The sequence below is a fragment of the Falco cherrug genome, chromosome 10, assembly GCF_023634085.1.
Source record: "Falco cherrug isolate bFalChe1 chromosome 10, bFalChe1.pri, whole genome shotgun sequence".
Classification (NCBI taxonomy): domain Eukaryota; kingdom Metazoa; phylum Chordata; class Aves; order Falconiformes; family Falconidae; genus Falco; species Falco cherrug.
The window spans coordinates 2,272,849-2,299,729 of record NC_073706.1 but is presented as its reverse complement, the minus strand read 5'-3'; the positions used below and the strand labels follow the sequence as shown (position 1 = coordinate 2,299,729).

Here is a 26,881-nt window from a genome sequence, read left to right as displayed (position 1 = left end):
CCATTTAGTGGGTATATCCCAGGCTGCTTTAAAGAGCACAAACTAGCCCAGCCCTGCTCAAAAGCAATGATTAATTTTTTTGGGTGATTTCCAGTGGTAAACACTATTATTGTCTGAGTCTGTTATTAATTAACTTGTTTTTACAACACCACTGTGACTGGAGAGGGGGGTGTTTATTACTTTTACACATGTTAGAGGCCAAGCACAAAGAAACAAAAGTCGAAAGTACCCATAAAGGTTGGTATCAGGCTGAGGCACTTAAAGCGTCATTTCTTTATTGGACTTTGGACGCTGTATGTAGGTACCGTGATCACACAGCATGGAATTAGGCCCATACTGCCTCCATGAACCAGAACGTGTGCCTCAGGTGAGTGGCAACTACTCACCACCGACTGGGCAACCGTGGCTCTGGCTTTAAAGACTTGATTTTGTAAAGTTGGCAAGTTGAGAAAGTTTAAAACAAGAAATTGCACCACATTATCTCGACACCTCAGTGGGCTGCGGGCAAGTGGCAGGGTTCAAGCGGCTCGTTAAGGGCTGTACTGCTCTGCAGCACACTGTGCCGTGCCATGCCACACCATGACGTGGGCACTAGTGCGAGGAGCCGGCGGCACGCCGGGCCGCGGCCAGGACCAGGGGGCTCCGTTGCCGCCCCGCAGCGTGCAGGGCAGGCTCCCACGGCAATTTCTTCAACCGCGGCCCCGTGTGCCCGGTTTCTGCAGAGCGCTAGGCCGCGCCTTCAGCGCCACCTTCCCCATCTCGTCACACTCCTCCCGCGTTCCCCCGCCAGAGCAGCACACGCGGCCCGAGTGCCCCTGGGGTCCGGGCAGACCCGCGGGGGAGGCCGAGGCGGCGGCTCTCCCTCCCCAGAGCCCGCCAGGCCGCGGCACAGGCCAGGCCAGCCGCTGCGCTCCCGCGCCCCGCCTGGCGGCCGCGCACTCCCGGCGTGCCCCGCGCCCCGGCCCGGCCGCGCCTACGTGTCCCAGCAGCCCGCGGGAGCGCGGGGCACGCCGGGAGCCGTGCGCGGCGCGGGGGCGGCGGGCCGAGGCGGGGCCGGGCCGGGCGGGGTGCGGGAGCGCAGGGAGCGAGCTAGTGGCGGCCTGAGCGGCTCCGGCGGCCCGACGGACGGTCCGTGCGGGGGGCGCAGAGTGAGGGGAGCGGTACCGGTGCTCCACGGCTGTCGTCGCCCCCCCCCCCGCCTCACACCGCGGCCTCGGCGGCCTGGCGCAGCCATGTCGGGGCTCCTGGGGAAGCTTTTCGGGACGGGCCCCGGAGGAAAGGGCGCCGGGAAGGGCCCGTCCCCGCAGGAGGCGATCCAGCGGCTCCGTGACACGGAGGAGATGCTCAGCAAGAAGCAGGAGTTCCTGGAGAAGAAGATCGAGCAGGAGCTGGCGGCCGCCCGCAAGCACGGCACCAAGAACAAGCGCGGTGAGCCGCCGGGCCGGGGGAGGCCGGACCGGGCCGCCCCTGCCCCGGGCAACAGGTCGGCCAGGCCCGGCTGCCGTGGGCCGCCGGGGCGGCCCGTGAGGCCGCGGGCTGTGCTCGGGGGGCACCGCGGCCGTCCCGGTGGAGCTGCCTGGGGCAGCTTATCGCCGCCCGGTGCAGCGGGAGCCGCGCAGCCCTCCCTGCGGAGCCTGCCGCCCTTCCCCCGGGGGCTGGTGCTGGAGCAGGCTTCTCCCGCTCGGGAGGGCAGCCCGTGGTCTGTGGCGCTGCCTGACGTGGGGGCCGCGTCACTCCCGCGTGATGGTGTCACGGCGCTGCGAGGCTTGCTCTCTGTTCTGTTGGCATGACGCTTTAGGCGGAGGTTGGTAAAACGTTGCAAAGCAGAAGCTGGTTGTGTATAGGGGTAGCTTTGAAGTAGCTGGAAAAGCTCCTTCATCAGCCTGGAGTGAGGCCTTGCTTTGCTGTGCTGGTGGGTTTTCTTCTAACCAGCAAAACTCTTCACACTGGTTAATCTGAGGATTTGGTTAAATATATTGTTATTGTTGTCAGGGTATCTTAAAGCTATAGGTGGCTTATAAATGGATATTAGCAATCCATGTTTATTTACCAGGTGGAACTTGCCCCCCCTGGGGAGGTGTAGCTACGTATTTGCAGGCAGCGCTTGATATGCGTTAATGGTCTGTCAGCCTGAAGATGAGAAGTGGCTTGTCAGCTTATGTATTTTGGTACTCTGATGAGCTTGCTTGTTTTACAGTGGTCATTAAAAGCAGTGTTTTCAGGAAAGCATATTTCAATTTTTGTGTTGACACTGCTCGTTTTGTGCTGGGTTACAGCAGCACTGCAGGGTTTGAAGCAGGAGGCGCTGCCCTCTCTGGCACCCAGAGTTGCTAACACATGACTGTTGGCCAGGTAGCAAGGGGTTAATTTACAGTAATTACCAATAACAGTTTCTGCTCCCTATCGCTGCTTTAGTCAGCATTTTAAGCCTACTTTCAAACTTCAGAATAGTGTGCTACATTAGAACTTCTCACTTGGCACTGTGTTTGAGTGATAGTGCCAATGGAGCAAGCTCATGAGTGCTCACGGGGTTTGTAGGCAGCGACAGCGTGGCAGAGGCCTCACTTCTGCAGCCCCAGGTGTCTTCTGAAGGGCCGCAACAGAGCATGACTTCAGGCTTAACGAAGTTTCTAAATCAAATTAATTGCAACGGTTTTAATAAGTTGAGTTTCTGGTGCAGTTTTTGGGCAACTTTAGCAATAAGCTTAAAAGGAGAGCTAAAATAAATCTCTTTCTAGCCTTCCTCTTCTGCAGGTCACAGCACTCCTGTTTAACTTCTAAACTTCTCTTTCTGCCGCTGACAGTTCAGGTCTTTGTCTTGCTCTACTGTAATGCCACATCTCTCCGTGCCTTTCTGTTGCTGCCCTTCAGTGTGCTCTGGAGCGCTTTGGGTAGTGGAGGGATTAAATTTCTTTGGAGGTGGAGGAAGGAGAAAAACCTGCCCATTCACTAGCAGGATTCTGGGTCAGACTAATGAGGTCTTGAAGAAGGACAGGATCCTGATGAGTAATTAAGGAGCTGTGAAAAGGAGAAGGGCTGGGGATGGTTTTCTGGTGGACAACAAACTTTTTTTTCCAGAGGACTTTTGAAACTAAGAGGCCAACTTTTATTATTGGGCTGCTAATAAAGACAGCTGATTACCTATTAGCTTGGTGGGATGTGAGTTCCCCTCAGGACAAGCTAAGGCACTGCTCATTTGTTCAGGGTTCAAGATGCCAGTCATCAGCTGAGCTCCAACAAATTGCATTTTTATTATGTGCGGTTGTTTGGATTTTTCCTTCTCTGACCTCAGGTGGTTTTATAATCCAGAAGTTAGATAATCTTGATGCAAAGTCACTTAAATCCATAATTTAAGTGAAAAGAAAAATATGTTAGTTTTATATATGAAAGCCTGTCTTTTTAATGGAAATACATTGATATAGTTGAGATGTTTTACATAAAACGGATGAAAGCTACACAACTAGAGATTTTTTCTTTTGAAGTGTTAGATTGACTTTAAAAAATATAACTTGATAAATCCTTAAGCTTTCTTAGTCCTCCAAGACCTAAGCATTTTACTCTGGAGATGTCTGTATATCCCTGCTATTCATAGAGAAGCATACTGTGGCTGGTGCATATGCGTAATGCTCAGCTGGACGGTTGTGTTGACATTAATGGAAGCTGTTGGGGTAAAGCTGGCAGAAGAATAGACGTGTCTGCAGCAGGGGCAGGGAGCTTACCTGAAAGCTTAAAGCCACCTTGGAAAACCTGGAATGATGCTTTTGTTTTCTCAGAGGAAAGATGGGTGTCTGGCACACTTGGGGTAACAAAAGGATACGTTCTCTGCTCTCCAGCACACTATGCGATTGTTCCAGTGCCAAGCGAGCGGGGTTTCTAAAGGCTCATTGACTAATTCCTACGGCGCTTCTGGAGTCTAAGAAAAGCCCAGAAACTTACAGGCCTTCTGGTTCCTGTGCCTGCCCCAAGCACATGCAGGTTTTTATTAATTTAGGAACTTACTGTAAGTCTATATTTTTCATAATACACATTTAGGATATCCAGGCTATATAATCAGACAACTCCTCATGCAATTTTGAAGTTAAAATGAGTAACTACCTGGTACACATTTCTTTAATCTGTTGTTTATTGGCATGGAAGGCTTTCAACTTTTGTTAAAAGTTCCTTTTTTCAGGGCCTTTTTGTTCCTTTCTGGCTGCACAGACGTGGCAGATTTATCATCGCTGTGCTTCCTGAAGTAACTCAAGTGTAGTAACTTTTTTTTTTTTTTTGCTTTCACTCTACCAATTCCTTCTCATTAGTCCACAGTATCAAAATAGTTGCTGGGGGCAGGCAACAGTCTCAAGTGTTATGTTGGTGCGAAGGCACCTGTGCCGCTTCTGGAGCGTGTTACGGAGACCAGCAGTTACAGCTTTAATGTGTGTGTCATTTTTTTTGTCCATGGGGTGAAGAACTGCTTAGAAGACTGATCATCTTTAGAAGGGTTTCTTGAAAAGGTGCAAGCTAATATTCCTTCTTCTGGGAAGCACTTGGGTTATACTTGTGTTTTGTTTTGTGTTCTTATGGAAACATTCAGCCTACTGTTTTGAAAATAGCGTGTGTTCTGGTGGGTTTTTTTCCCCTCCTCCCCTGTAGAGGCTCTTCAAAACTTTTGCTTTTAGCTCATCAGTAGTAGACTTACTGCTCTCCCTGAAGTTAATGGAAGCAGCAGTAATATGGCGTAGTTTGAACACCAGTCAGCCAGTATCTTACTGGATTTTAAGTCTGTCCTGAAAATAAATTTTGCTGTAACAAAAGAAGTGTGAAGCTGTGAGCTTGAAAGTTTGTAAGTACTGTGCTGCTGCTGCATCCTTTTATTCCACTCCAGTTTGTCAATATAGAGTTGTTTCATCAAATCTGGGATGTTTTATCAGGCACTCAAACTTGATGAAAGAAACCAAACTGCTAGATCTTGCCAAAGGTTATGAAGTTCTGGGACTTTATTCAGTTTCAGGATAGCTCAAGCTGATCTTAATCACCTACTGCTGCTCCATTTTTACTGTTTTATTCCTTTTCTTTGTGGCTGTTGTCTGGTCACGCAAAGCCAAGCTGCCAGAGAAATAGCACGCACACACAGAGAAGCAATGGGTTAATTCCTTGATCTCTGACTACTATGGCTATAATGATTCCAGAATCTGTTTCAAAGCTCAAGCTGTGTCTCAATGTGAAGATTATAGTAGGGAGAGAAACCTGATGCTGTCCTAGGGTGCCACTTCTATAAGTAGTCCACTCCAGAGTTTAGATCTAGGATGAATCAATGCAGTTATGTTCCTGCCTGCTACTGGATTTTACCTTCTTGTGAATGAACACTAGGTCCACAGACACCATAGTGGGTGAAAAGCTAATACTGTGCCAATATACAGTAAATTCATTCAGACTTTAGCAGGAGACTGACGTTTCATGGATTTTCTATCAACTCTGATTTTGGTTAGCTGGTGTTTTATCTCCTCTGATGTCAAAATTTCGCTTTCACTGTAAATAAATATAACGCGGGTTTTTTTCAGCACTGGTGACCAAGTGCACAAAATAGATGCAAAACCACAACTATATTCCTGCTGTGTAATTCAGGCTTTTCCTGGGAAGAGCACACTCCTATTCTCCACCTCACACCAAAATCAAATGAACAAGGAAGCTGGGTGTAGGCTGAAGCCAGAAGTCATGATTTTGTGCCCACCTCCAGCTTGCAATAGATCACAGTGCTGCCACAGGTAAGTCAGTTCAGCTGGCTGATCTGGTGGAAAATTAACTGTTTACTGTCACCTTACCTTTTCTTAATGTCACATCAGTCTGCTGATCTGATTTGCCTGTTGCTGGAGGGTTGCTGTGTCTGGCACCAGAACAGAGACAGAATTGCTTCTTTCAGTACCAGGTTAGTTAACCTGGCTGAAACATACAACTGGTGTGGGGTGATGTGGCTGTGGAACTGGTGCCAGTTGATCTCGAGTGATGTGGCTGCCAGAAGTGGTAGTGCCTTGTTCGGCCTGTACCTCTTGTGCTGGCGTTAGCATTTGTGTGAGTGCATGAATTGGATTAGTTTGCTGATCCAGCCAAAACCTAACTGTTATAAAAAAACCCCCATCAAACCCCCAAAAAACTACCAAACAAACGAACAAAAGGTTGTTTTTCCCACTTAACCACAGAAATGCTAGAGCTGGCAGGAGAGAGAGTTAGGAGTGTGACTGGGAGGAGGAGGGCAATTCTGCCTCTCCTGGCAACAGCTCTCTGCTTGGTCAGCTTACAGGTACCAATTGTGATAAAATCTGAGGGTGACGTGCAGTCTCCCAGCAAAGAAGTCAGTTGATCATTAATTAAAAAGTGGAAGCATGCCTGCATGATGGCGTAGACAATTTTGTTTAGAAGTTTGAGTTGTTCAAAATGTTGTGATGATCTGGAATTCAAGGCAGGAAAAGCTGCAACCTCAGGCCTGGGTGTGGGCAAAGACTCAAATGACCTGTGACTCTGTGTGTCAGGTCTTAGACTTTAATGTGTTGCTTGTGAATGTGTTTTTAAGGTCCTGCTTGACATTTGACAAGAAAAGTGATCTCTGCTCACAGAACCAAATAACAGGAGCCTGGTTTTGTTTCCATGGGTTGTAAGATGCTGATGTAGGGGAAGCACGAGTCCTACAGCAAACACTATCCAGCCCTTCTTGTGGTACTTGTCTCCCTTTTCAATGTTTTAAGTCATAGTCTAATATAAAATGCATTTTTAAGTTCCAGGTGCTTAACTGTAAACCATGACTTCAGTGCAAGAGTACTGATAGGAGTACTGGCCTGAGTCCTTCATCTCACCTGAGATTAATGAGTTGAGCCAAATTAATCATTTGGCTTGGGAAAAGTGTGATAATTACTCTTTTAAAATAATGTTTAAAAACAAGAGGAAACTTCCTGTTTGTAATTCTACCCTCCCTGTGTTTAACAGAGGCTCTTGGAGACAAGATTGCTGTAGTATAGAAGTTTGGGAGGGATGGAGGGGCTTCACAAACACCTTTTAAAACAGCTTTATAAAGTGGCATAAATAAAAGCAAAAACCTGGGGTTCTGCCAGATGTGTTGGGTAACTGTATTTGATGCAATACGTCCTTCCTCTGTTCCTGTTCTCTGTCAAGCCCTGCCAGAAGGGAAACCTGCCGTTCAGCGAGGCCTGGACAGGCTGGAGAGGAATCTCACAGAGTTCAACAGAGGCAAGTGCAGGGTCCTGTCCCTGGGGAGGGAAAGCCCCACGCACCAGCACAGGATGGACTGACCTGCTGGGCGGCAGCTCTACGGAGAAGGTACTGGGAGTGCTGGTGGGCAGCAAGTTGCCCATGGGCCAGCAGTGTGCCCTTGTGGCCAAGGGGCCAGTGGCACCCTGGGGTGCATGAGGAGGAGTGTGGCCAGCAGGTCGGGGGAGGTGATCCTCCCCTTCTCTGCCCTGGGGAGGCACATCTGGAGTGCTGTGTCTGGTGCTGGGCTCCCCAGCTCCAGAGGGAGCTACTGGAGAGGGGCCAGTGGAGGCTACAAAGATGATGAGGGGATGGAGCATCTCCCCTGTGAGGAAAGGCTGAGACAGCTGGAGCTGTTCAGCCTGGGGAGGACTGAAAGGAGACCTTATCAATGCCTACAGATCCCTTCAGGGCGAGTGCCAAGAGGACGGGGCCAGGCTCTTCTCAGCAGTGCCCAGCGACAGGACACGGGGCAACGGGCACAAGCTGCAGGACAGGAGGTTCCATCCGAATACGAGGAAAAACGTCTTGATGTGCGGGTGCCAGAGCGCTGGGACAGGCTGCCCGGAGGGGCTGCGGAGTCTCCTTCCCTGGGACATTCCAAACGCGCCTGGACGCGCCTGTGCAGCCAGCCCGAGGTGACCCTGCTTCAGCAGGGCTTGGGCTGGGTGCTCTCCAGGGGTCCCTTCCCACCCCGACCCCTCTGGGGTTCTGTGATAGTGACTGCATTTGCCCATGTAGCTGCATCTTAAGCTCATTTGAATACCTGCTGCCAGGTTACTCCATGCATGCAAAGACTTGTAACGTCTTTCACTGTGAAACTTGTCTTTTGGAGTCTCCCTTTCTGATAAGGCTGTGATCAGCTATGCTGGCTGTTTCACTGATGTGGTGGTGTGTTACGTGTTACCAAACATCCATATTGTGTGCGCTGTTCATGGCCTGGCAGGAGCTTGTTCAGGTTTAAGGATGTCATGTTTACTTCCAGGTGACTGCACAGAGGTTGCTTGGATGTAGTGGAACTAAAAAGAAACATAGATGCCTGGGTGACAGGAACATCAGCTGATGATATTCAGAAACTTATAGGTGATTTTTGTGAGTTTTGAAAGAAAATAAGTTTATCTAAAACTTCATAACAGGCCAGATAGGAACTGTGCACAGTCATTGCATCTCCCCCGAAGGTAGTACCGTAATAAGATGTCTTGCCAGCATCCCCATGCTCAGCACGTGTGATGTCCTGGTGGGAAACAGTGGTAGAAAGCCTCTTCTGGTAAGTGTTTTCCTGGCAGCGCCATCAACTTGTGATGTGAGGGCTGCAGTAATTACTTATTGCTAAACCTGGCTCCTGGAGCTGGTCACTGCCTAAGAGTGTGGGCTTGCCATTAAGAAATGCAATTTGGTTCTGGCCTCAAGAGGCGTGCTGCAGTGTTACCAGCTAAGTGTTTGGTGGTTGATTCAAGAAATCTTTTCTTAAATAAATGTATTTTGTCTTATTTGCTTGCTAAGTTTTGTGTTTCTAAAGGTTTATGTTTTCAGCTTTTTCCCCCTTAGTCGTTACTGTTGGAATCTGAGTATTCATGAAAAAAGTAATTTTTCACATCTCAAAATAGCGTAACTTCACCAGATGAGATGTTAAGAGAAATTGTCAATATTATGACAGCCTCAACGAAATTCTTAGACTTGGCAATACTCTAACAATAATTGCCCAGAGCTGGCAGATGCATGTTGGGTTGTCCATGGTGCTTGCTTTCTGGACTATCCACCTCTGTTGTGGCCAGGCCTGGTGGGGGTTACTCGGCATGCTGGTTCTGCATCCAGCACTGCAATATGTTTCCATCTGTAACTTTCAGCTGGTGTGAATTACTCGTGGTTTCAGGAATAAAGAGCACTGTAATCATGGATTCTGACCTTTGGAAACACACTTTCTGCACTCCTTGTGAAAATGGCTGCTTGTGACTAATCACTCGTAAGGGAGCGTGACGAGGAAGTGTGTTAACGCTTCAAGTATAGCTGCCTTACGGCTCAGCTATGGGATGTGGAACAACATCAGCAACTACTGGCACAAAGACAGAGTCGATGCTGGCTGGAGCACTGAGCAGTGCTGTGGTTGGCGATGCCTTGAAGGTGGTGGTTGCTGTTCTGTTTGGGTATTGTGTGTATTAATGCTCTCTTTGATGTTGTACGCAATACTTCATTATCTTTTTTTTTTGCCTTTGTGTGTTTGTTTCTTAGACCAGGAGTGCTTATTGTTTAACCTCTTGCATGAGAGACTAAATGTTCTGGCAGTGCTTTGCTCAAGGGGAAGTTGTAATCTTGTTTTTTAAATACAGATAGGACAGAAACCTTCTTGTATTCTCTGCCTGGGTTTGTATGCTTTATTTGGGTAGTTATAATCGGTCACTTCATCTGTGAGCTGGGAATAGTTGCCTTCATTTGAGGATATGGTTTGGGAACTTTATTAGATGTTTAGTAGACAGACACAGAAGGATAAGTGGAGGACCAAGACTGAACTCTGCTCATGATTCCCTGCTAAAAGTGCAGCATCCCCCAAAAGAAAGGCACAGGAGGCTGCCACAAGCACTTGTGAGCTGCTTTCTGGAAACCATGCTGGAGACATTAGGCCCTGCATTGGGGGCCAGGCATTCAGCATGAAGCGACTTCTAGGCCTGTAGATACCCTCTGGACATCAGATCTCAGTAGGTGATCCTCACGGGAGAGGAAGTCGTGCTGCTTTGCACTGTGTTAGCCTTGGAGTTGATGTGCATTTATTTTGAACCATGCTTTGGTACTTCTGTCTCCCATTCGTTTTCACACCATGATGCTTAAAATGAAATCTGACTTCTTGGACCTCTTGACATTTTGTGCTGTGCCATCTGCTTGACTTAGTGTACCTGGGTATTTAATGGAAAACCAGTTAGGAATATGGTTATCTATCGGTTTCACAGCCATCCTTTCTTTCTTCTTCTTTAGTCCCTTGTATGAAGCCTTTATGCTACTGGCTCTAAAGGCTTTACGTTTCTTTTCATGTAGAGAAAGCTCGCTAACATGTGGCATGTAGGCAAATCTCTGCTGGAGCACAGGATGGGTAGGAAATATTTCCAGAACTGGAAACAGCACCAAAACAAAAATACTCAGGCAGAAGCTTGCAGGACAAGGGTGGTTTCTAGCTGTTATATCTAGAGGAGTTACATGGTTTTGGAAATACTCTGAAAATTTTTTGAAACGCCCTGAAAAGATCTGATCTCTAGGACCCTGAATAGAGAATTAAGTGTCACCTGCTTCTGCATCTTGTTAGACTTGCCTGGTCTGGGCCAAGCATTTCTTGGTAGGTACTGCAGACTGTTGTGGCAAGATACAGCCTGGATGCTTTTATGCCAGGTTTGGTTTGAACCAACACAAACATTCTTCTGCTAGTTAACTGTTCCTTGACCCAGAAAATCCCTGTAGAAAGGTATTTTTTCAAGGCTGGACTCAATGGTGTGAAAGAAGTGTAGTAAGACTGTAGTGGGATTTATATCTACAGATTTTTATCTGCTTGTAGCATTGGAGGATGTTTTGCGAATTGCTTTAAATTACCTTTTTGCTTCTTAGGATTTTTTTTTGAGGTATTGTAGGCAGTTTGCTGACTCTCAATGGAATGAGAGATGACCAGTTGCTGCCTAAGATTAAGCTATGCTACTGTAGGCAAGACAGCCAATTACTTACACCTATCGGTGCCTCTTGTTTGTCCCATTTCAAGGACAGCAAGGATGTTCTTTGTGATTAAATTTGCCGAGGCAAGTGCCAGGAAGATGGAATGGTATTTTCAGAAGCAGCAAAAATAATGACACTTCTTTTGTTGAGCAAATTATAGATGGATACACAGTATAATGTGCAAGACAGTCACCCAATATTAAGTTGATTATCTCAATCATCTCTAGTGTCTGAGCTTTCTGCTAGAGGGGCCAAGAGACCCCCATTTGGGAAGCTCCTCTGCAGCTATCTTGCACAATTTATTTTGGCATGGTTGAAATTTGGTGTACATTATTTTTGAGGCTGCTGCGGAACTCTTGCATCCTATATTAATACAGCTGGTGTCCTGCAGTGGTGTGTCTGCTGCTTGCTAGACAGACTGTAAGAATTTGGTGTGAGATTAACTTATTTTTTTTCCCCTTAGTTGGAGCAATCAGAGCTATTAACCCATGTGTCTTCGTCGGGATGAGAAGCCTTTTCTATTCTAGGTATTGGCGTGATTTTTAGCAGATTTTTGCAGAGGCAGGAGTCGGATAGCAGGAAACGCATGTTGTGAGCCACCAGTCGGGACACATTCTCTGGGTTCACAAATGCTTGGACCTTGGTACAAGTGTGGCTTTGAATTTGATGGAACTCTTGAATTGCATTTTCAGTTGTTCTCAGTACTCTTTGAAGTACCTGGTCCTCCTGTTCCTTTCAAGTTGAGATGTGTTTTTGCTAGCAAAATACGGAGTTGCAAGTATGTAGAAAAAAATTCTTGAGTCTTTGTTTTTAATCTACTAATCTATACTTTTCTGCTAATGATACTTAAAAGCATTAATTCAGTAGAATTGCTGTATGCATAAATATTCCATTAACATTACTTGTCTTACAAGTGTATAAGCAATATGTACTTGCAGGAGGGCTGTTGATTTTTAATGAAATCACTGATGTGTTCATAGTCAATTTTTCCTCTCTGAATGTGGTACCATGTAGTACCATTGTATTTTTATTATCCAGCTAACTTCTTACCACAGTGAACATTTTTCTTATTTCACTAACAAACTGCTGTAAATACTGCAAGGAAAGTCTTAAGACTTACTGTTAATAATAATTTGCTTATATACAGGTTGAAATACTTTTAAAATACACAAAATTAAATTCTTAGAGATGGCATTTCTTGAGAACAAAGTAAAATTATTTGGGTGAGCAGTTATGCTTTTCAGACGGTGAGTGCTGACAGAGGAGGATAATCTGGCTAAATGACTCAACCCTTCATTTCTGAGTGTTTGTTAGTCGGGAGTTGTGACTGAAAACCGAAACATGAGTTCCTGCTTATCAGCTGTGCTGGGGAGCTGGGTGCTGCCGTGGTAGGCATAATAATGAAAGCCTCGGCTTCTTGTTATTCACTGTGGTCAAACAGTGAGAAACTTCTGCTGGAATTTCTAGGGGGTGGCTATCACAGAAATGCAAATAAATAGGAAATAAAAAATAGTATTTTGCAGCTAATCAGTTGGAGACTGTAAATAAATAAAACCCCAACAACAAAAGCATACCCCACCAAAAAAACAAACAAACCAACCCAAACAAAGAACCCCAGGTGAGGGAATAGCTTTTTCTGTATGAAAAAGTTTGAGTTCTTGAAAAGGCTGAGAGATGTTCTTCAAATGTACTTTTGTACGTGTTTTTATGTTCAAGTAATTGAAGCAGTCAGTCCAGATCAAACAGCTTTTGACTCAGCTGCTGTTTTACTGGACTTGCCCCCCTCTCTGCAAGCCAATCTCTTAGTGAGAATTTCTGTGTAGAAAGGAGCTGGAGAGATTATAGTCTGACGCTCATTAACACTGAGACATACTATATTACTTTGCCAATGAAAAAGAGGTCATAAACTATTTATATCAATTTTAACTGGTCAGAGCTCTGTGGTGATATTTTTATGAATAAAAATTGGCTTCAATGGCCCAGTTGTAGCTGATATTAAAGGCAATGAATATATCAAAATATCATATGAAGAAGATAATTTTGAGCCTGCTGACCGTCTCCTGATGGATGACAGGAGTCACCCAGTTAGGTAATACATTTAAAACTTTAATTTAATTGTAATAATATAGATATAACTGCTTTTTCCTCAGTGCATACTTCTTTATGTATTCTGTTGAAAACGTCACTAAAATTCAAATAAAGTGCAACTAAGTTTTGTTATCTGCTGGGTTTTTTTTTAGAGGATATTTTTAAGTGCATGCAGTTCATAATGCGCATTGGACTTCCAAGCTAAAACGCACACTGTGCCTGTTAAGGGTAAGATATGGATTGTAAAGGTTGTCTTACTGAGTGTTTATTGGCAAGTTCTTGCTGTGGTCTGGTGGAAACTTAACTTCCCATGTAATGATCAAATATTTTTGCTGTCATTGGGTCTGTGTTGATTCATTAAGTGAAAGTTATCTTAAATATTGTATTTTTTTGTAATTGTAAATTCTAAGTCTACCAACAGTTTTCTCGCATCAGTTTAGCTAACCCATGGCTGTTTTGTAGGTCAAGAGGGTAATCTGTCTGTTGTAAAATGGTTCAGCAACTACTGTCTTTTCCTGACGTGCAACCTGTGGGAGATTTCAGCTAAAAATATATAAAAAAAAGGGGTGTGTGGGCGTGGGGCAAGAAAAAAATCCCCTCCTAAACCAGCTGGTGATGTGAACTGGTACCCCTCTTTTTATATGAAATAGGGAAATTTCAAGAGTAAGTTAACCCACACCCAAAGGCAGGATGTTGTGGGACTTGTGTTACTGAGTGACTTCGCTGGAGTGTCACTTCTTACCGAGGGAAGGCTGCCCGTGGGACAGTGGGAGCTGGTCAGGGACACCGCCTGTCATTCTTCTGCGACTGTTCCTGGCATCCTTTGTTGCAAGTCCCATGCCGAGGAGCTGGGGAAAATTTTCATACAGAACTGTTTCCTTCAGCTTTGAGCAAGAGTAGTGCCATGCCAAGCGATCCTGCAAGAACTGTGCCTTGCCCGGTACTCATTGCCTGCAACAGACTGGATTTACCAGCTGTGCTTAAGTAATTAGTAACATGTAGAAATGGTAGTTGGGATCTTTCTGTGCTTTATTCTATATAAAGGCTAAGAAATACACAGGCACAACATGGTGAGGCTAAGCGTCAGCCCTTAACTTGTTTTGAGCCTCTGAATATCAGGCACTTTGCAGATGCTGCTGTGAGTCTGGTGCAGCGATCTGTAATCTTCCAGCTTTTTACTCCAAGATAAGGAAATGGTTGCACTGCTGGAAACCTTAGATCAGCCATTTCTAGAAAAATGTGCTGGTGATCTTTCTAGCAACAGGTTCTGGTCACAGGCAAACTCTTGTCTGGCTAGGCTAGGGAATAAATGCTTTAAACTTAATATATGGTTGCAGGTCCTGCTGAAGCAGTTCCACAGCAGTTAAAGCTGGGTATTAAATTAATTTGCCTGCCGATGTGATTACTATCTTGGAAGCAGTAAAGGCATAATTTAGGGGTGTGGGTCCTGTGGGCTGCTTCTTCCACGGCTGCCCAATGTTACACTTCGACTTCAAACACACATCCATTTTTTTTTCATGTGTATAATGCTAGAGGACATATTTGTAGCCTACTGTTTCTGTTTCATATTTATTTCAAATTCTGGAAACTTTTTTTTTTGTGAGGAAAAAGAGCCGATGTCACTCCCTTCAGATTTTTATAGCTTTGACTTAAATGAAGACAATAAAAATGTGTTAGTCTGGCAGTACTTAAGATTTTGGTAGGTATTTATGCAGATGGTAAAGACTTCTGCAGGAAGAAAGCAGCACAACTGCTCATCAGTTTTCAGTAGCTGATGCTTAAATAGGAGTGTAAAGATAAAGCAGCTGTAGATCAAAACAGAATCACCTCCTTGGACCTATACCTCTGTCAGGTACCACCACTCTGTAACGTATGATAACAACATATGGAAAGTTTGCAGCCTGGTTATTCATGCTAGTAAAGACTACTGCTGGTCCTGCATTTCAAGCAGGAGTTTGTGGCTCTTCCTCCTTGCCTGTGCCTGGTTGGGTAAACCCCTTGGCTCCCATTTTTGCCTCCAGACGAACTCCTACTCTAGAAATTCCTTGTGAGCTCTGAGCTGTGTGTATGGATGTGGTGTGCTTGTCCAGAAATACCTGAAAATTGGGAAATCAGTCCTGAGAGATGGAAAACCAATTTAACTGTAATGGTCTTAACAAATAAACATGATTGTAAGTATTTTTCCAGTAGAAAAGGCATTTTTATTAGCTTTTTGATAAAATTAGATGCAGAGAAATGATCATTTAGTGATCTGTTTTCTAGTTGAGACCAATAGCGATTAGAAAGGTCTACACCAGATCCCAGCAGCCTCTGCCACCTTGTGCAGAGGGCAGGCACACAGGAACATGGCATAGAGATTCCTTCCGAGTTGTGTTCTGAGTTGCGTTTGCGCCCAGGTGCTGGTGCCTGGGGACATTTGTGAAAGGGGCACTGTGAAAGGACTGTGCTGCTAATTGCAGCAAGGAGAATCCTGAATGTAAAATGTAAATCCTCTTCTGTGGGGGGAGGAATATGGGAAATTAATTGCTAAAACTTGCAGGATGAAATGAATGTGAGTGACAAATTAACTTGGTATTTTCTTAACTTCTCAGCCTAATAAAATCTTCTAGTTATAGACAAGGACTTTACATTAAAAGATAGTTAAGCAAGGAAACACAGACGAAAATAAGTTGCAGGAAGTTGCGATCATCTAATTTGAGTTGCTAAATACCTTGTTCTGCATTCCTTACTGCTTCTAGTGGCAAAAAATTTGCAATCTCTTGAGTAAGATTTTCTTCATTGCAGAAACTCATTTATCACTTTGATGTTAATTGACCTGTGCTAAATATTTGTGCTGAATTGTCCAGACATGGAAGCTTTATGCATGGCCCTGTGTTTATTGCCGCGGCTGTGTATCAGTCCTCATTCCTTTTAGGCTGCCGAAACAGGCATTTGTACCAGTCAGTCTTTGAGAAGGTACAGGTGGGCACTGTGGCCATAGGAAGCTTCATCCTTGCACAGGTTGTCTGGAAGAGAGGGGAAAATACAAATATCTTCCTTGGTCACTCCTGGTCTGAAGGAATTGTAAATGTTTCTAGAAAATACCACAAATCCATTTTAAGTTTTCACTTGAAACAAGGGAAGTTTTTAAAAAACATGCATGTTTATATTCCCTTTCCTAGGCAGGGGTCTGTGTGCCAGGCTTTTGACCACAGTGGATCTGAGCGTGGTTGGTGCTTGGCTGAGACACCAGCAGGAACTGGGAGAGGTTCAGCAGTAACCCAGCAAGTTGCAGGACTGGGACCTGCACCCAAGTGGGAGATATGTGCCATCTTCCAGTTCTTGTGGGGGGATCCCAACTCAGTTCTGCAGGCTAAAAGGTTATGTATCATGCTTTTGTAAAAGTGGGAGCCTTGATCTGTACATACAAGTGAGAAATTAGTTAAGGAAAGGATTTATAAAACGGGGTGAAGGCTGGGGAGTGCAGTTCTGGTACACTGAACTGGCATGCTTGGGAACGGGAGGGATAGGGTTACCCAACAGTCCTGATAAAAACTCCTCATCACCAGCTCTTTTACAATGATGCTTGCAATGTTTGGTGACTGAACAGCTTATTTTAAAAGTACATAAGCATGAAATGCAGATAAACTGTAGCTATTCTCAGAGAAAGTTATAGTGGGGAACTGTATGTAAACTGTAGTACTTTACTTGGGTTTGTGTAATGGTTATAAAGTCTCTGGTTTTGCCAATAATTCGCCATGATGCACAAAATCCTCAATAAAGAATGTCCTGTCACTATCTGACACTTCCCCAGCATCTGTCGCTATATAAACACAGCCTATTAACAGTTTTATCTTTCTGAGTAAGAAAACTTTCTATATCCTTAATTAAACCATTAGCACAAAATGAACTAGACTAAATATACCAGTAATGTGGTGTTCATCACTTTATGATCTGGCATAAAACTGGAATGTTTCAGATGATATTTGTGTTGTGCTTGGCTCTGCAGAGCAAACATTGTCCTTTGTGTTACATGAAAACCCAGTCCTGTGTCTGCTCCTGACAAACGGGAATGGATGTTGGACTGGCCCCAGACCAGTGGGGAGATTAACTGGTCATTGGCGTAAAAAGTCAGTGAAGGTGCTTGTTTGGGGTCTGGCTTTTGTTGGAACAGCCAACCTGACGTGTGCCCTTGTGGTTTTGATTGCTTCTACAAAATCAACCCGTGCTACTTTGCATGCTTGGCAACCTTAGCTGTACCTTCACAAAGTGCTTTTTTTATTCTTTAATGCATTAGTGCAATTTGAAAGCAATCAAATACAGCATTATCATAACCTCTTGTAGAACTGAAGGTATATGTAGGGCTGCTGGGTACCAGGATGTTATCTTTAAGGACTGTCAAGCTTCTCAAGATGACATCTGACAATGTGGGTGCCCGCAGGCTTAATCACCTTACAGGAGAGGAGCTACTTTTTGTGTCTGTTGCAGGAACATACTCACCATGTCACAAAGTTACCATCCCTTCCCTAGGGGAGATACGGGAAGCTGTCTGCTCTCAGGATTTCCTACTCCTTGTTTTCTACTACCCTCCAAAAAACCTGCAAAGGTTTAAAATAACGTCTTTTAGAGATTTAAAGATTTAAAGCCTTTGTTTGCCACCATTCCTGCTGCATGTGACTGAGCTACTGTGAGGTCCAGGATGTTGATTTTTAGCAGAGCAGATTGTGTGTCCTGTTGACTGTTTTCTGCTGTGAGTCTCACGGAGATTAGAGCACTGGAGAATTGTGGGGTGTGTGTGGCTTAGTTCAGAAACTGGGAGTAAGGCTGTTAGGGCAGCAGCTTGTGTCCAAGCTGAGTTTTTAAAGTACATGGGTGTATTATATGACCAAGTCTGTCATGTGTCAGATAAGTCTGTTCATATCAGAAGGGGAAGCAGGAATGCCATGAAGGGAAGCTGTACTCCTGTCTTACTCCGCATGATACTTGGTGGTTGTTCGTCATCTGACAGTGCTTAGTGGGTCTTGCCCACGCTGCAGGTCCTATCAAAAGTTTTAGCCACATACAGGCATGGTTACTATATGTAACTAGCTTGTGTTCACTGTCAGTCTTTGGGGTTTGGACATGCACCTGTTGTCTGTGCGGGTGTCTCAGGAAGAGCGAGCTGACTGTTGTCACCTGCTGGGTGCATACCTGCTGGCTGGGGTGGAGCTGGGCATTGCACAAGGAGCTGGAGAAGCCGAGCTGTGCAGCAAGTTGGACCAGTCCTTATGCTGCATCTGTTGATCCCTGTGGGTGTGGAGCTCTGTGATGGTGTGGTCATGGGTGGGCTCCGCTTGCACGAGCAGGCACTGTACAAGTGCTTCCCAGCAGCAGATCGCTCAAACCAGATTTAAGTGGTGGCATCTCCTCACGTCTCTCAGTAGAGACTGTTGTGTGGATAGTACCTTGTAGTAGGAGTAATATGAAACGTGCACAAACTTTGTTTATATATAAATATTTCTATATATGTGCAAATATATGTATTTCACAGCCTTGAGTAACAAAGCTGAAAAAGCATTTGGCTTGCTTTGTAGTTGGATGAGCTGCTTCTCCCAGCAGCTGGACAGGAGTTCAGCTGGCCGGTGGGGACCTGCAGCAGCATCATAACCTCATCTGACAGGAGCTACACCAACAGCTGGGCCTTGATGTACCGGGGTGGTGGTGAGCAAAGATGTTTTTGAGTGAGTCAGCTTGCATATTGAGGCGTGCTGTTTGTTGTAGCGTAGTCTCTGATCTATGGTGTGTTAAGAGTGACCAGACTACAGATCCTTGAGTTGCTTCTCAGCTTGTGTCCTTTGTGTGACAGGTGATGGATGGTTGGCATCTGGCCACCTGTAAACAATTTTGTTGAAGGAGGTGAACACAAGGGTTAGGCAACTTAGTTTATCTAGGAAGAAAAGTGGACAGCAAACAATAGAATATGCTAAATATTTCTCTGTACCGAGTGGTATTTGGTACAAAAAGCAAATGGCTGTTTTGAGCATAAATCTCACAAATTCTACCCTCCTCTCTGTTGTTCAGCTGCTCTTCAGGCACTGAAGCGTAAGAAGAGGTATGAGAAGCAGCTTGCACAGATAGATGGCACGTTATCAACGATTGAATTTCAGAGGGAAGCCCTTGAGAATGCCAACACTAACACTGAAGTGCTTAAGAATATGGGTTTTGCCGCCAAAGCGATGAAAGCTGCTCATGACAACATGTAAGTTACTCCCTTCTGCATCTTTCCATAGGAATTTTAGTTTGTCGTTTGTTTGATCTGCTAAATACCTGGTGTTTCATAACCAAAGGTAGAGCTAGAGTAGCAAAATCTTCTTTTAAAAGGCTCTAACTTAAACTAAAATACTAGATATACTTTCATATTGAACAAATATGCAAGTATGAATGCTTTCTTAGTTTGGCGTTTTATATGGTACAAAGCCGCTGCCTTTGTCCAAAAGGAGGAGGCTGGCACCAGTGTAGTCTAAAGCAAATGGCAGGTGTACCAGTTACAGATCCACCTAGTAGCAGCAAGAATTTTAAGCCTCAGGGGAAGACTTAAACTTCTTTTCTGTGCAGTGGAGTTTGTGTATGTAGCAATAATTAAAGGTAAACTGCATTATGGGAATGTTGTACTTGCTCTAAAAGCAAATACTGTAGATGTAATAATGCTGGATCAGGGAGCAGAGCAAATTATTATTAATACCAGCAGTGCAGAACAAAACCTCTTCATATGAAGTCCCAGTGTATAACTGCTGTGAGCTAACTCTTAGGGAAAAGTAAAAAAACACGTGCATAATTTTGTTGAGACCAGGGGGATAAAATTCAGATTTGCATGCAAAGTATATTTTGGGAAAGGACCTTGTAAATGTCACTGGTGTGGCATTTCTACAAAAACATGAAATACAGTCTTAAGTGTTCGTTGGGAAAGTGCCTGATTATATTGAACTCCTTCCTTTCTTTTACAGGGATATTGATAAAGTAGATGAATTAATGCAGGACATTGCAGAACAGCAGGAGCTGGCAGATGAGATTTCAACAGCCATCTCAAAGCCAGTAGGATTTGGGGAGGAATTTGATGAGGTATGCTTTAAATTTGCCTCTGTTTATGTCATAAAATCATAGAATCATTTATGTTGGAAATGAGCCTTAAGATCATTGAGTCTACCTGTTACCGAACACTACCAAGTTCACCACTAAACCACGTCTACCTGTCTTTTAAATACCTCCAGGCATGCTGACTCATAAAAGATCTTTCTTTTTAAGATCTGCGTATGTCATGTGGCTAGGTGCACTACTAGGGTATAAAGTCTCTCCTAAAACTTGTTACTAGCTGTTGCTACCAATGCATGCAGCAGCTGTGACCCTGACAATGCTAGGAATGGTCTGGATGGCCTGATCCGAGAATGTTTTCACTTAATTTCTTCTCTTCACTGCTTTCCTCACCCTCCAAGAGATATCATGTACAGGAATTCAGATGAGGAATCTGATTCTTCATCTCCTCAGTTTGCTCTGAGACTTGTTTTCTCTTTCATAAGATGATCAGCTACTTCATAATAAATATGACTTAAAAGTTCCTTACTTTTTATTTTTCTCCTTTAAAACCTAGGATGAACTCATGGCAGAACTAGAGGAACTAGAACAAGAAGAACTAGACAAAAACTTGCTGGAAATAAGTGGTCCCGAGACAGTACCACTACCAAATGTGCCCTCAATATCAATACCATCAAAGCCAGGTATGTGTGGACCTTTACCAGAAGCATCTTGGATTGTTAAAAAGTGTGCTTATTTAATGGCCAGCTCCTCGTTGTTGAGAGATCTAGCTGCAGGCAACACGGACATTTTGCTTGAAATTGTTTCATGAATCACAAATTAAATCTAGGTGCCGTTTCTCCATGGGGGTAGCCTGCCTTTCGTAAGAAACACAAAAATTAATAGCGATCACAGGAACAGTTATTATCTATTCTAGTGCTACCAGTTTATCTACAGTGTGGATGACGCTCAGGGTAGAGTGGAGATGTGGACAAAGGAAGCCTTCTACTCGGTGCTGCTGGCCTAACAGGGAAGTTATCTTGGCAAACATACCAAGGCTGTAAAAGGGAGTGGAGAGTAAATTTGCTCTTGGAATTAGTCCAGGCTGGTTCAGAGTCCCGCACTGGACCATGCTCCCTGCTGCTGTGTTTTCTAACTTGATCCCTGCTTTTCCGGCTTTTGGGAGGAACTAACCTCAGAGTCCCCTCTTTGGGGACAGCTGTTGCCTCCTCTGAGGTCTGCACGTACTCAAGCCAGACAGTACCAAACTTATGGTCATCCCAGGTTTAGAGCACATACATCTAGGAAATTTTAGTTAGTGTGGTGATTTTATGTGGAGAACAGGCAAGAAATAGTCTTATTTACACAGACAATTCAGAGCTGCTGTTAAATCTGAACTGATCAGTCTTCTGTGATAGATAGAAGTGATACCTCACGAAATATAGTTGAGTTGGAATACCTCTGGCATGCATTAATGGGGTGTGAAGCTTTACTAGCCAATTTTGCTGAATCTGCCTTAATCTGTTATGAGTAATTTGTAGACTTTGCGGCTCTATTTCATGTGCTTACTTAGGAAAAAATGCTAGTGGATGAAAATAGTCCCAGTTGGTCGGTCTGTCTATAATTATGTTACTGCCTTTCCAGGCTTAAAATGACTGGGGAAGTAGTAGATACTGCCAAACAACAAGTCTGTTTTAGGTGGCACGCTATGAAGTTTGCTCCTTGTGCGTTACAGTTCTTCTATTTTGACGTAACTGATTTTGTGTTTTTCTAGTGCTGTTTTGCTAGGCAGAATTGCTGACGGGTGTTGATGAGAAGGGAGTGAGTTCTATGAAAGTGTCTTAAATTTGAGACTTTATCTAGATTCAGGTCCAACAGCAGGAGAAATACATTAAATAAGCGTGTACATTATCTTTTTATTTTCTAGCTGATTTAGGAAGGTTTGTTCTCTAAATACTCTTTGGGTATGGATGTTAAAACATACTGGCTTGGACCCAAATATACTTTTTGCATTATATTAGGTATATATAATGCACTAGTAAAAGGCATTGTAATTGTGCACATATTTAAGTAACTATACAGCACAGCATAAGACTTCTATAGACGTAGCACTTCCCAAATAATAAAAATCATGAATGTTTTTGTAGTAAAAACCGTGAGTATAAAACTCACTGTTTTATAGGATTTATATTAAGCTGCTTTTGGATAGAAATTAGAATTCCATTGATGTATTTAAATGGCGTGCTACCTTTTATTTAAATAAAACTGCCTCCAAGACCAGCATTTGGGAAACCTTGGGTTTCTGGGGTGGTGGTGTGTGGGGTTTTTGTGGTGTTCTTTGTTTTTGGGTTTTTTTTTTTTTTTTTTTACCCTAAATTGTTTTTTACTTAAAATTGATCTAATACACGCTGGGATTAAAAGTTTCCTTCTGGTCATCATGGGTCAGACTTTCAAAGGGACTGCTTTACCTAACAATGCAGGTACATGCTTAATGTGTCTTTGGAAATAACTAATGTGTCTTCTGTGGTAGAGCTGCTTTATTACTTCCTCTTTATTCACTGAACGGAAAATGACTGTGAGCTTTCCTGCTTTTCCAGTTCTTAGGAGCTGTCTGGATTTTGACTTAATCGGTCTGAGTAAGAATTTTTTGCTGTTGCCTGTCAGCTAAGTTGCTGTCACGAGAAATTCAGGCAAAAGCTGTTCTTTTTTGATGGAGACTGGAAGAGCTTAATATAGAAAAACAAATTCCAGACTTGTACAAATAATAGGTCTTGAGTTTTGACTTAAAGCTGACTCAATTCTCTGTTACGTAAATGTTTCATTTGGAAACATTTCATTGACACAAACCATTTTGAGTATGAATTATTTGACTACTTTTTTTTTTTCCTTCTTCCTTTGAAGCAAAACACTGTCTGAGGAAATGACATCTTTTTCTGATGTTTTCCAAAATTATTGCAGCTATTTTTGTGTTAAAACCTTTTGCTGAGTTAATGGTTTTCAACTCCAGAAACTGGACTTGTCACATTATGACAAATAGCACCATTTACTCCTCTGGAAGGACCAAAAATAATAACAAGGCAGTGTGTAGCCTGCTGCTTAACGTCCACATCCAACCAATTACTAGTGAGCGTGGCAAGAGGAGGGGAGCAGCATGTACCCAGTGCTAGTTAGCTCTTCAGCCTCTGGAAGAGCTCAGACAGGCACAAGAGTTGGGGGTCTCCAAATTCCGTACCTGGCTAGACCAAAACACAACAGCCTCATTTATTGCACTTTGAGGACTTAATGATGGAATAAGGAATTTATTTTTTTATGGGAGAGAGGCTGTAGTACTGGAGATGCCTGATGAATTTCTGTAAGAATATGTCTCTCAGAGAGGCTCAGAAGCCAAAGGCTTGGGGTCTTCTGCTTGGAGGCTTGGTGATGATGGAAAATGACAAAACACCACTGGTGCACACATCTTAACCTTCGTGCACCTTTGCATTCTTCCCATGTGAGTAACTGTCTTTTCCACTTGAAGTGGTAATACCAGGAAGTTTAGCCCTGCTGGCTTTTTCAGAAGGCACCTTTTACTTCAGTTCTAAAAGGTTTGGTTTTTTTCCTTTAGTGATATTTGGTGCTTCATCTGTTGGTTTAGTCAGTGACACGGAGGCTTTTCTCTTGCAAAGAATTGAGGCGGGGTCCTGTCAAGATTCCCCCTCATTTGTTTTCTTTGATATTTTGCAGCCAAGAAGAAAGAGGAAGAAGAGGATGATGACATGAAAGAGCTGGAAGCTTGGGCAGGAACCATGTAACCACAGCAGTAACTGGCTGGAAAAAGACTCTGATTACCTATTATGGGTGCAAATGTGTTGTGTTGAGGAGAAAGCATAAGCAAAATGTCTTTATCTTTAATTTTAACCCAAGGCAGTGGGAACTGCATTGCTCTTTTCTGCATAGCATGGTCTGCACAAGGAAAGAGAGGGGAGCAGGGGGAATTGCCTGCAGTTCATACGGTTGAATTTCTGTAAAAAGGTATTTGCAAAATCAAACATTCAGCTTTTGGACTGTGTGACTGCCACTGCTGGATCTTCATTTTCAAAGTTTGGGCCATATTGAATTGAAACAGGCTGAAAAACACTCTGTAATTTTAATAAGTCAGTTTAAGTGTGTCTAGAAGTCTTGTAAAGCATTTAAAAAACAGGAAAAGTCGTAAGCCACCATCGGCTTCTTATTGTGTTTAGGTGCAAGAATGCTTTAGGTTTTTAGTTCTTCGCAAGTTATATTTATATCCCTTGACTGCTGTGTGGCCAGCCTCGTGTTTGTCACCGCGACAACATAGTCACTGTTCCCATTTTAATTGGTGATAATGATTTGCAATTGACAGCTGCCATCTTGGAAGTAGGGAAGATTTAAATTTCAGTTGTATGTTTTTCTACATAGCACTACAATGGTTATTGCTTTTTTGTGATAATTGATAACCCATTCAGGTACATGCACACAATTATTTTAATTAGGAAACTACTATGGATTGCACTGTATTAAATACCTTGATTAATTTTCATCTGTGGCTACTGTTGTCAGTTTTTTGTGATGTTTAAGTAATCTGGCTATGACTTACATGCAGTTTGGCCTCTTTCTGCATGGGTGACATACAGCTTAAAGTTAGCTGAACTTTGGTTGTATGACTGCAGCTTAGTTGTATAAAACTACAGTCTTGGCTAAGCAAAAATGCTGGAGGGCTGCTGTAGCTGTTTTCTTATTGCAATGATACTCTGGTCCACCATGTTGAAATCGCCACACTAAAGGGGAAATCAAAGTTGAATTAACAGTAGCAGCAGCAAGTTTAGGGACAGACTTGGGAGCCTTGGCTTTATATTTTTTTGTCATAGAAGTGATATCTGTTGTACACTGTGCTAACAAATAATGTCTTTTACAGCAGTAGTATTATAGGAGTTACGGGTGAGTATCTCAAGTGCAGTGGAGTGTCTTAATAGAAGTGTTCAGGTGTAGCTGGGAGAGAAAAAAGAAATCACATAAGTGCTGTTAATGCTTTTAAGGTTACTGGTGTAGAAACTCAGAAACTGTAAGTGACAGAGGCACCACCTGGCAACCCAGCTGTTTCCTGGGTTATGTTTTCTTTCCTGTTCATTTAGCCAATTGCTTTAACTAAAGGAAGAACCTAGTCTGCACAGCAAGAAGAAAATGCAATAATGAGTGTGTGTGTCATGATTCCTGTTTACTTTTAGCCAGACGGCTAGGACAACCTTGTTTCTTACCACCTATTTCTTCTTGATTATTTTAATAAATGATGGGATGGTTTTTTAATCCTACAATTCAGTAGTATGTCTGAGAACTGATCACCTTTCGGCTTCTAATAGCACTGAATTCCTCTATATATTGCATAATATTGGTGAATAGCTAAAGTGCTTAGAGTAAAACGCTTTTCTGTCTTGCTCAGACTCATTCTGTGGGCAGAAGTTACCTGTAAAGAGCACCAAGATGCAGTGTGAAAGGCAGCAGCTATCACCTGCCAGCAGGCTTTGTGTAGCTGTGCACTCAACGCCCAGGATTTCCCCTTTGTAGGAAAGGCAGTCTAGTTCCTGCTAGGAGAATCTTCTCGATTAACTTGCTGTCATTGGGCAACCTAATTTGCAGCTGTGTCAGCATTTTCTTGTAGAGCTGCTGTTATATGTTGAAGGAGGCAAGCAGAAAACTGGGATCCAGGTATTTCCAGTTTGTGGTTTTCCTGCAGGGAGAGTGAAAATGATTGTCGATGTTGGATGCATGTATAGACAGACACATTTAAAGCAGGACAAAAATATAGTCTGGGCTGATGGACCTCATTACTGCTTTTGCCTTAGAACGCTTTCAGTCTTTTACTCTGCTGTGCAGGTGGAGAAACCAGGACGTTGCATTTGTAGTTTGACCCTAGGGGAGCACAATGCTTTTGCCAGGAGTGGCAGGGAAGCGTTTTGTATTTATGCTGCACATTTGGGTTGGGGGAGTCAGGGGACAGGTCGCTGCATGGTGGCTGCTCAGAGGCTCAGGATTTCACTCACAGCAAGTGTCTGCTTTTGTATCTTTAGAACGGGGTGATTGCACAAAGAGCGCTTGCGAAGTCTGTACTAGAGAGTGACTGAGGTGGTCTTGCTTCCAGTGCTGCTGATTGTAAACTTCAGCAGATGTCCTGCCCTGGGGCTGGAGAGCAGGTTTGTATGTTTCAGCAGGTGGGGGGGTTGTTCCCTACCAGGAATGATGGAAATCCGTAACTCTGCCCAGTACTGCTTTCTATGAAATAGATCTTCAGTGTTGTTGGATCTTTACCTTTCCAGGTGTATAAAGGGCTTTTCTGTGTGCCTTTCCTGGCCTTTTTGCCAAGAGATGCTCTTTCTGGGACCGTTTTAAGACATGGACGTTTAACCGTGAGAACTTTTAGTGTGTTGTTACATGGGCAGGAAATACGAGGGGCTCCATTAGCCACTGGTGTGGCAAAGCACTCTCCAGTTGCTTTAACTGATGAGTCATAAGCAACTTTGCTTGTTAGTTAACGCGCATTAGTAACAGGCTCTTGGCAGGCACTTCATGGGACTTCCCTGGCGTGAGTGAGAGGAGCTCGCTGGGAGCCTTCAGCCTCACACACAGGTCCAGGTGCAGCAGGAGCAGAGCAGCGCGTCGTGCGGGAGCAGTTGGGTGCCCAGCACAGCAGGAGCCGTCTTGGGTTGTGGTGGGGGGCACTGTGCTCACTGTTTCTTGGTGCCTGAAACACTCGAGCGAAAGTGTGACTTCTCCAGAAAAAGTCATCGGAGGGATGTCTGCTCCCCAGGAGTGAGTGCTGTACCCTGGCTGGCTGTCCCTAATG

General features: G+C 44.0%; 1 protein-coding gene and 1 long non-coding RNA gene across 2 annotated transcripts; both read left to right on the top strand.

Annotated features, from left to right (window-relative positions):
• The first annotated feature begins 1,042 nt into the window (after window positions 1-1,042).
• CHMP4B (charged multivesicular body protein 4B) lies at window positions 1,043-24,583 on the top strand. Its single transcript, XM_055722955.1, has 5 exons — window positions 1,043-1,428; window positions 19,057-19,234; window positions 19,980-20,094; window positions 20,621-20,747; window positions 23,767-24,583. Exons 1-5 carry the CDS (start codon window positions 1,233-1,235, stop codon window positions 23,832-23,834), a joined length of 684 nt encoding a protein of 227 aa, XP_055578930.1. The 5' UTR covers window positions 1,043-1,232; the 3' UTR covers window positions 23,835-24,583.
• LOC129737000 (uncharacterized) lies at window positions 1,441-14,620 on the top strand. The gene is made up of 2 exons (XR_008734295.1): window positions 1,441-7,308; window positions 7,641-14,620. It is a non-coding gene; the product is annotated as an uncharacterized LOC129737000 (long non-coding RNA).
• Window positions 24,584-26,881: the final 2,298 nt, after the last annotated feature.

Bases quoted from the DNA above. Each gene is read 5' to 3' on its own strand.
- CHMP4B (XM_055722955.1), top strand. From the start codon at position 1,233: ATGTCGGGGCTCCTGGGGAAGCTTTTCGGGACGGGCCCCGGAGGAAAG. The intron at 1,429-19,056 runs GTGAGCCGCCGG...TCTGTTGTTCAG, and splicing joins CGGCACCAAGAACAAGCGCG to CTGCTCTTCAGGCACTGAAG. The intron at 19,235-19,979 runs GTAAGTTACTCC...TTTCTTTTACAG, and splicing joins AAAGCTGCTCATGACAACAT to GGATATTGATAAAGTAGATG.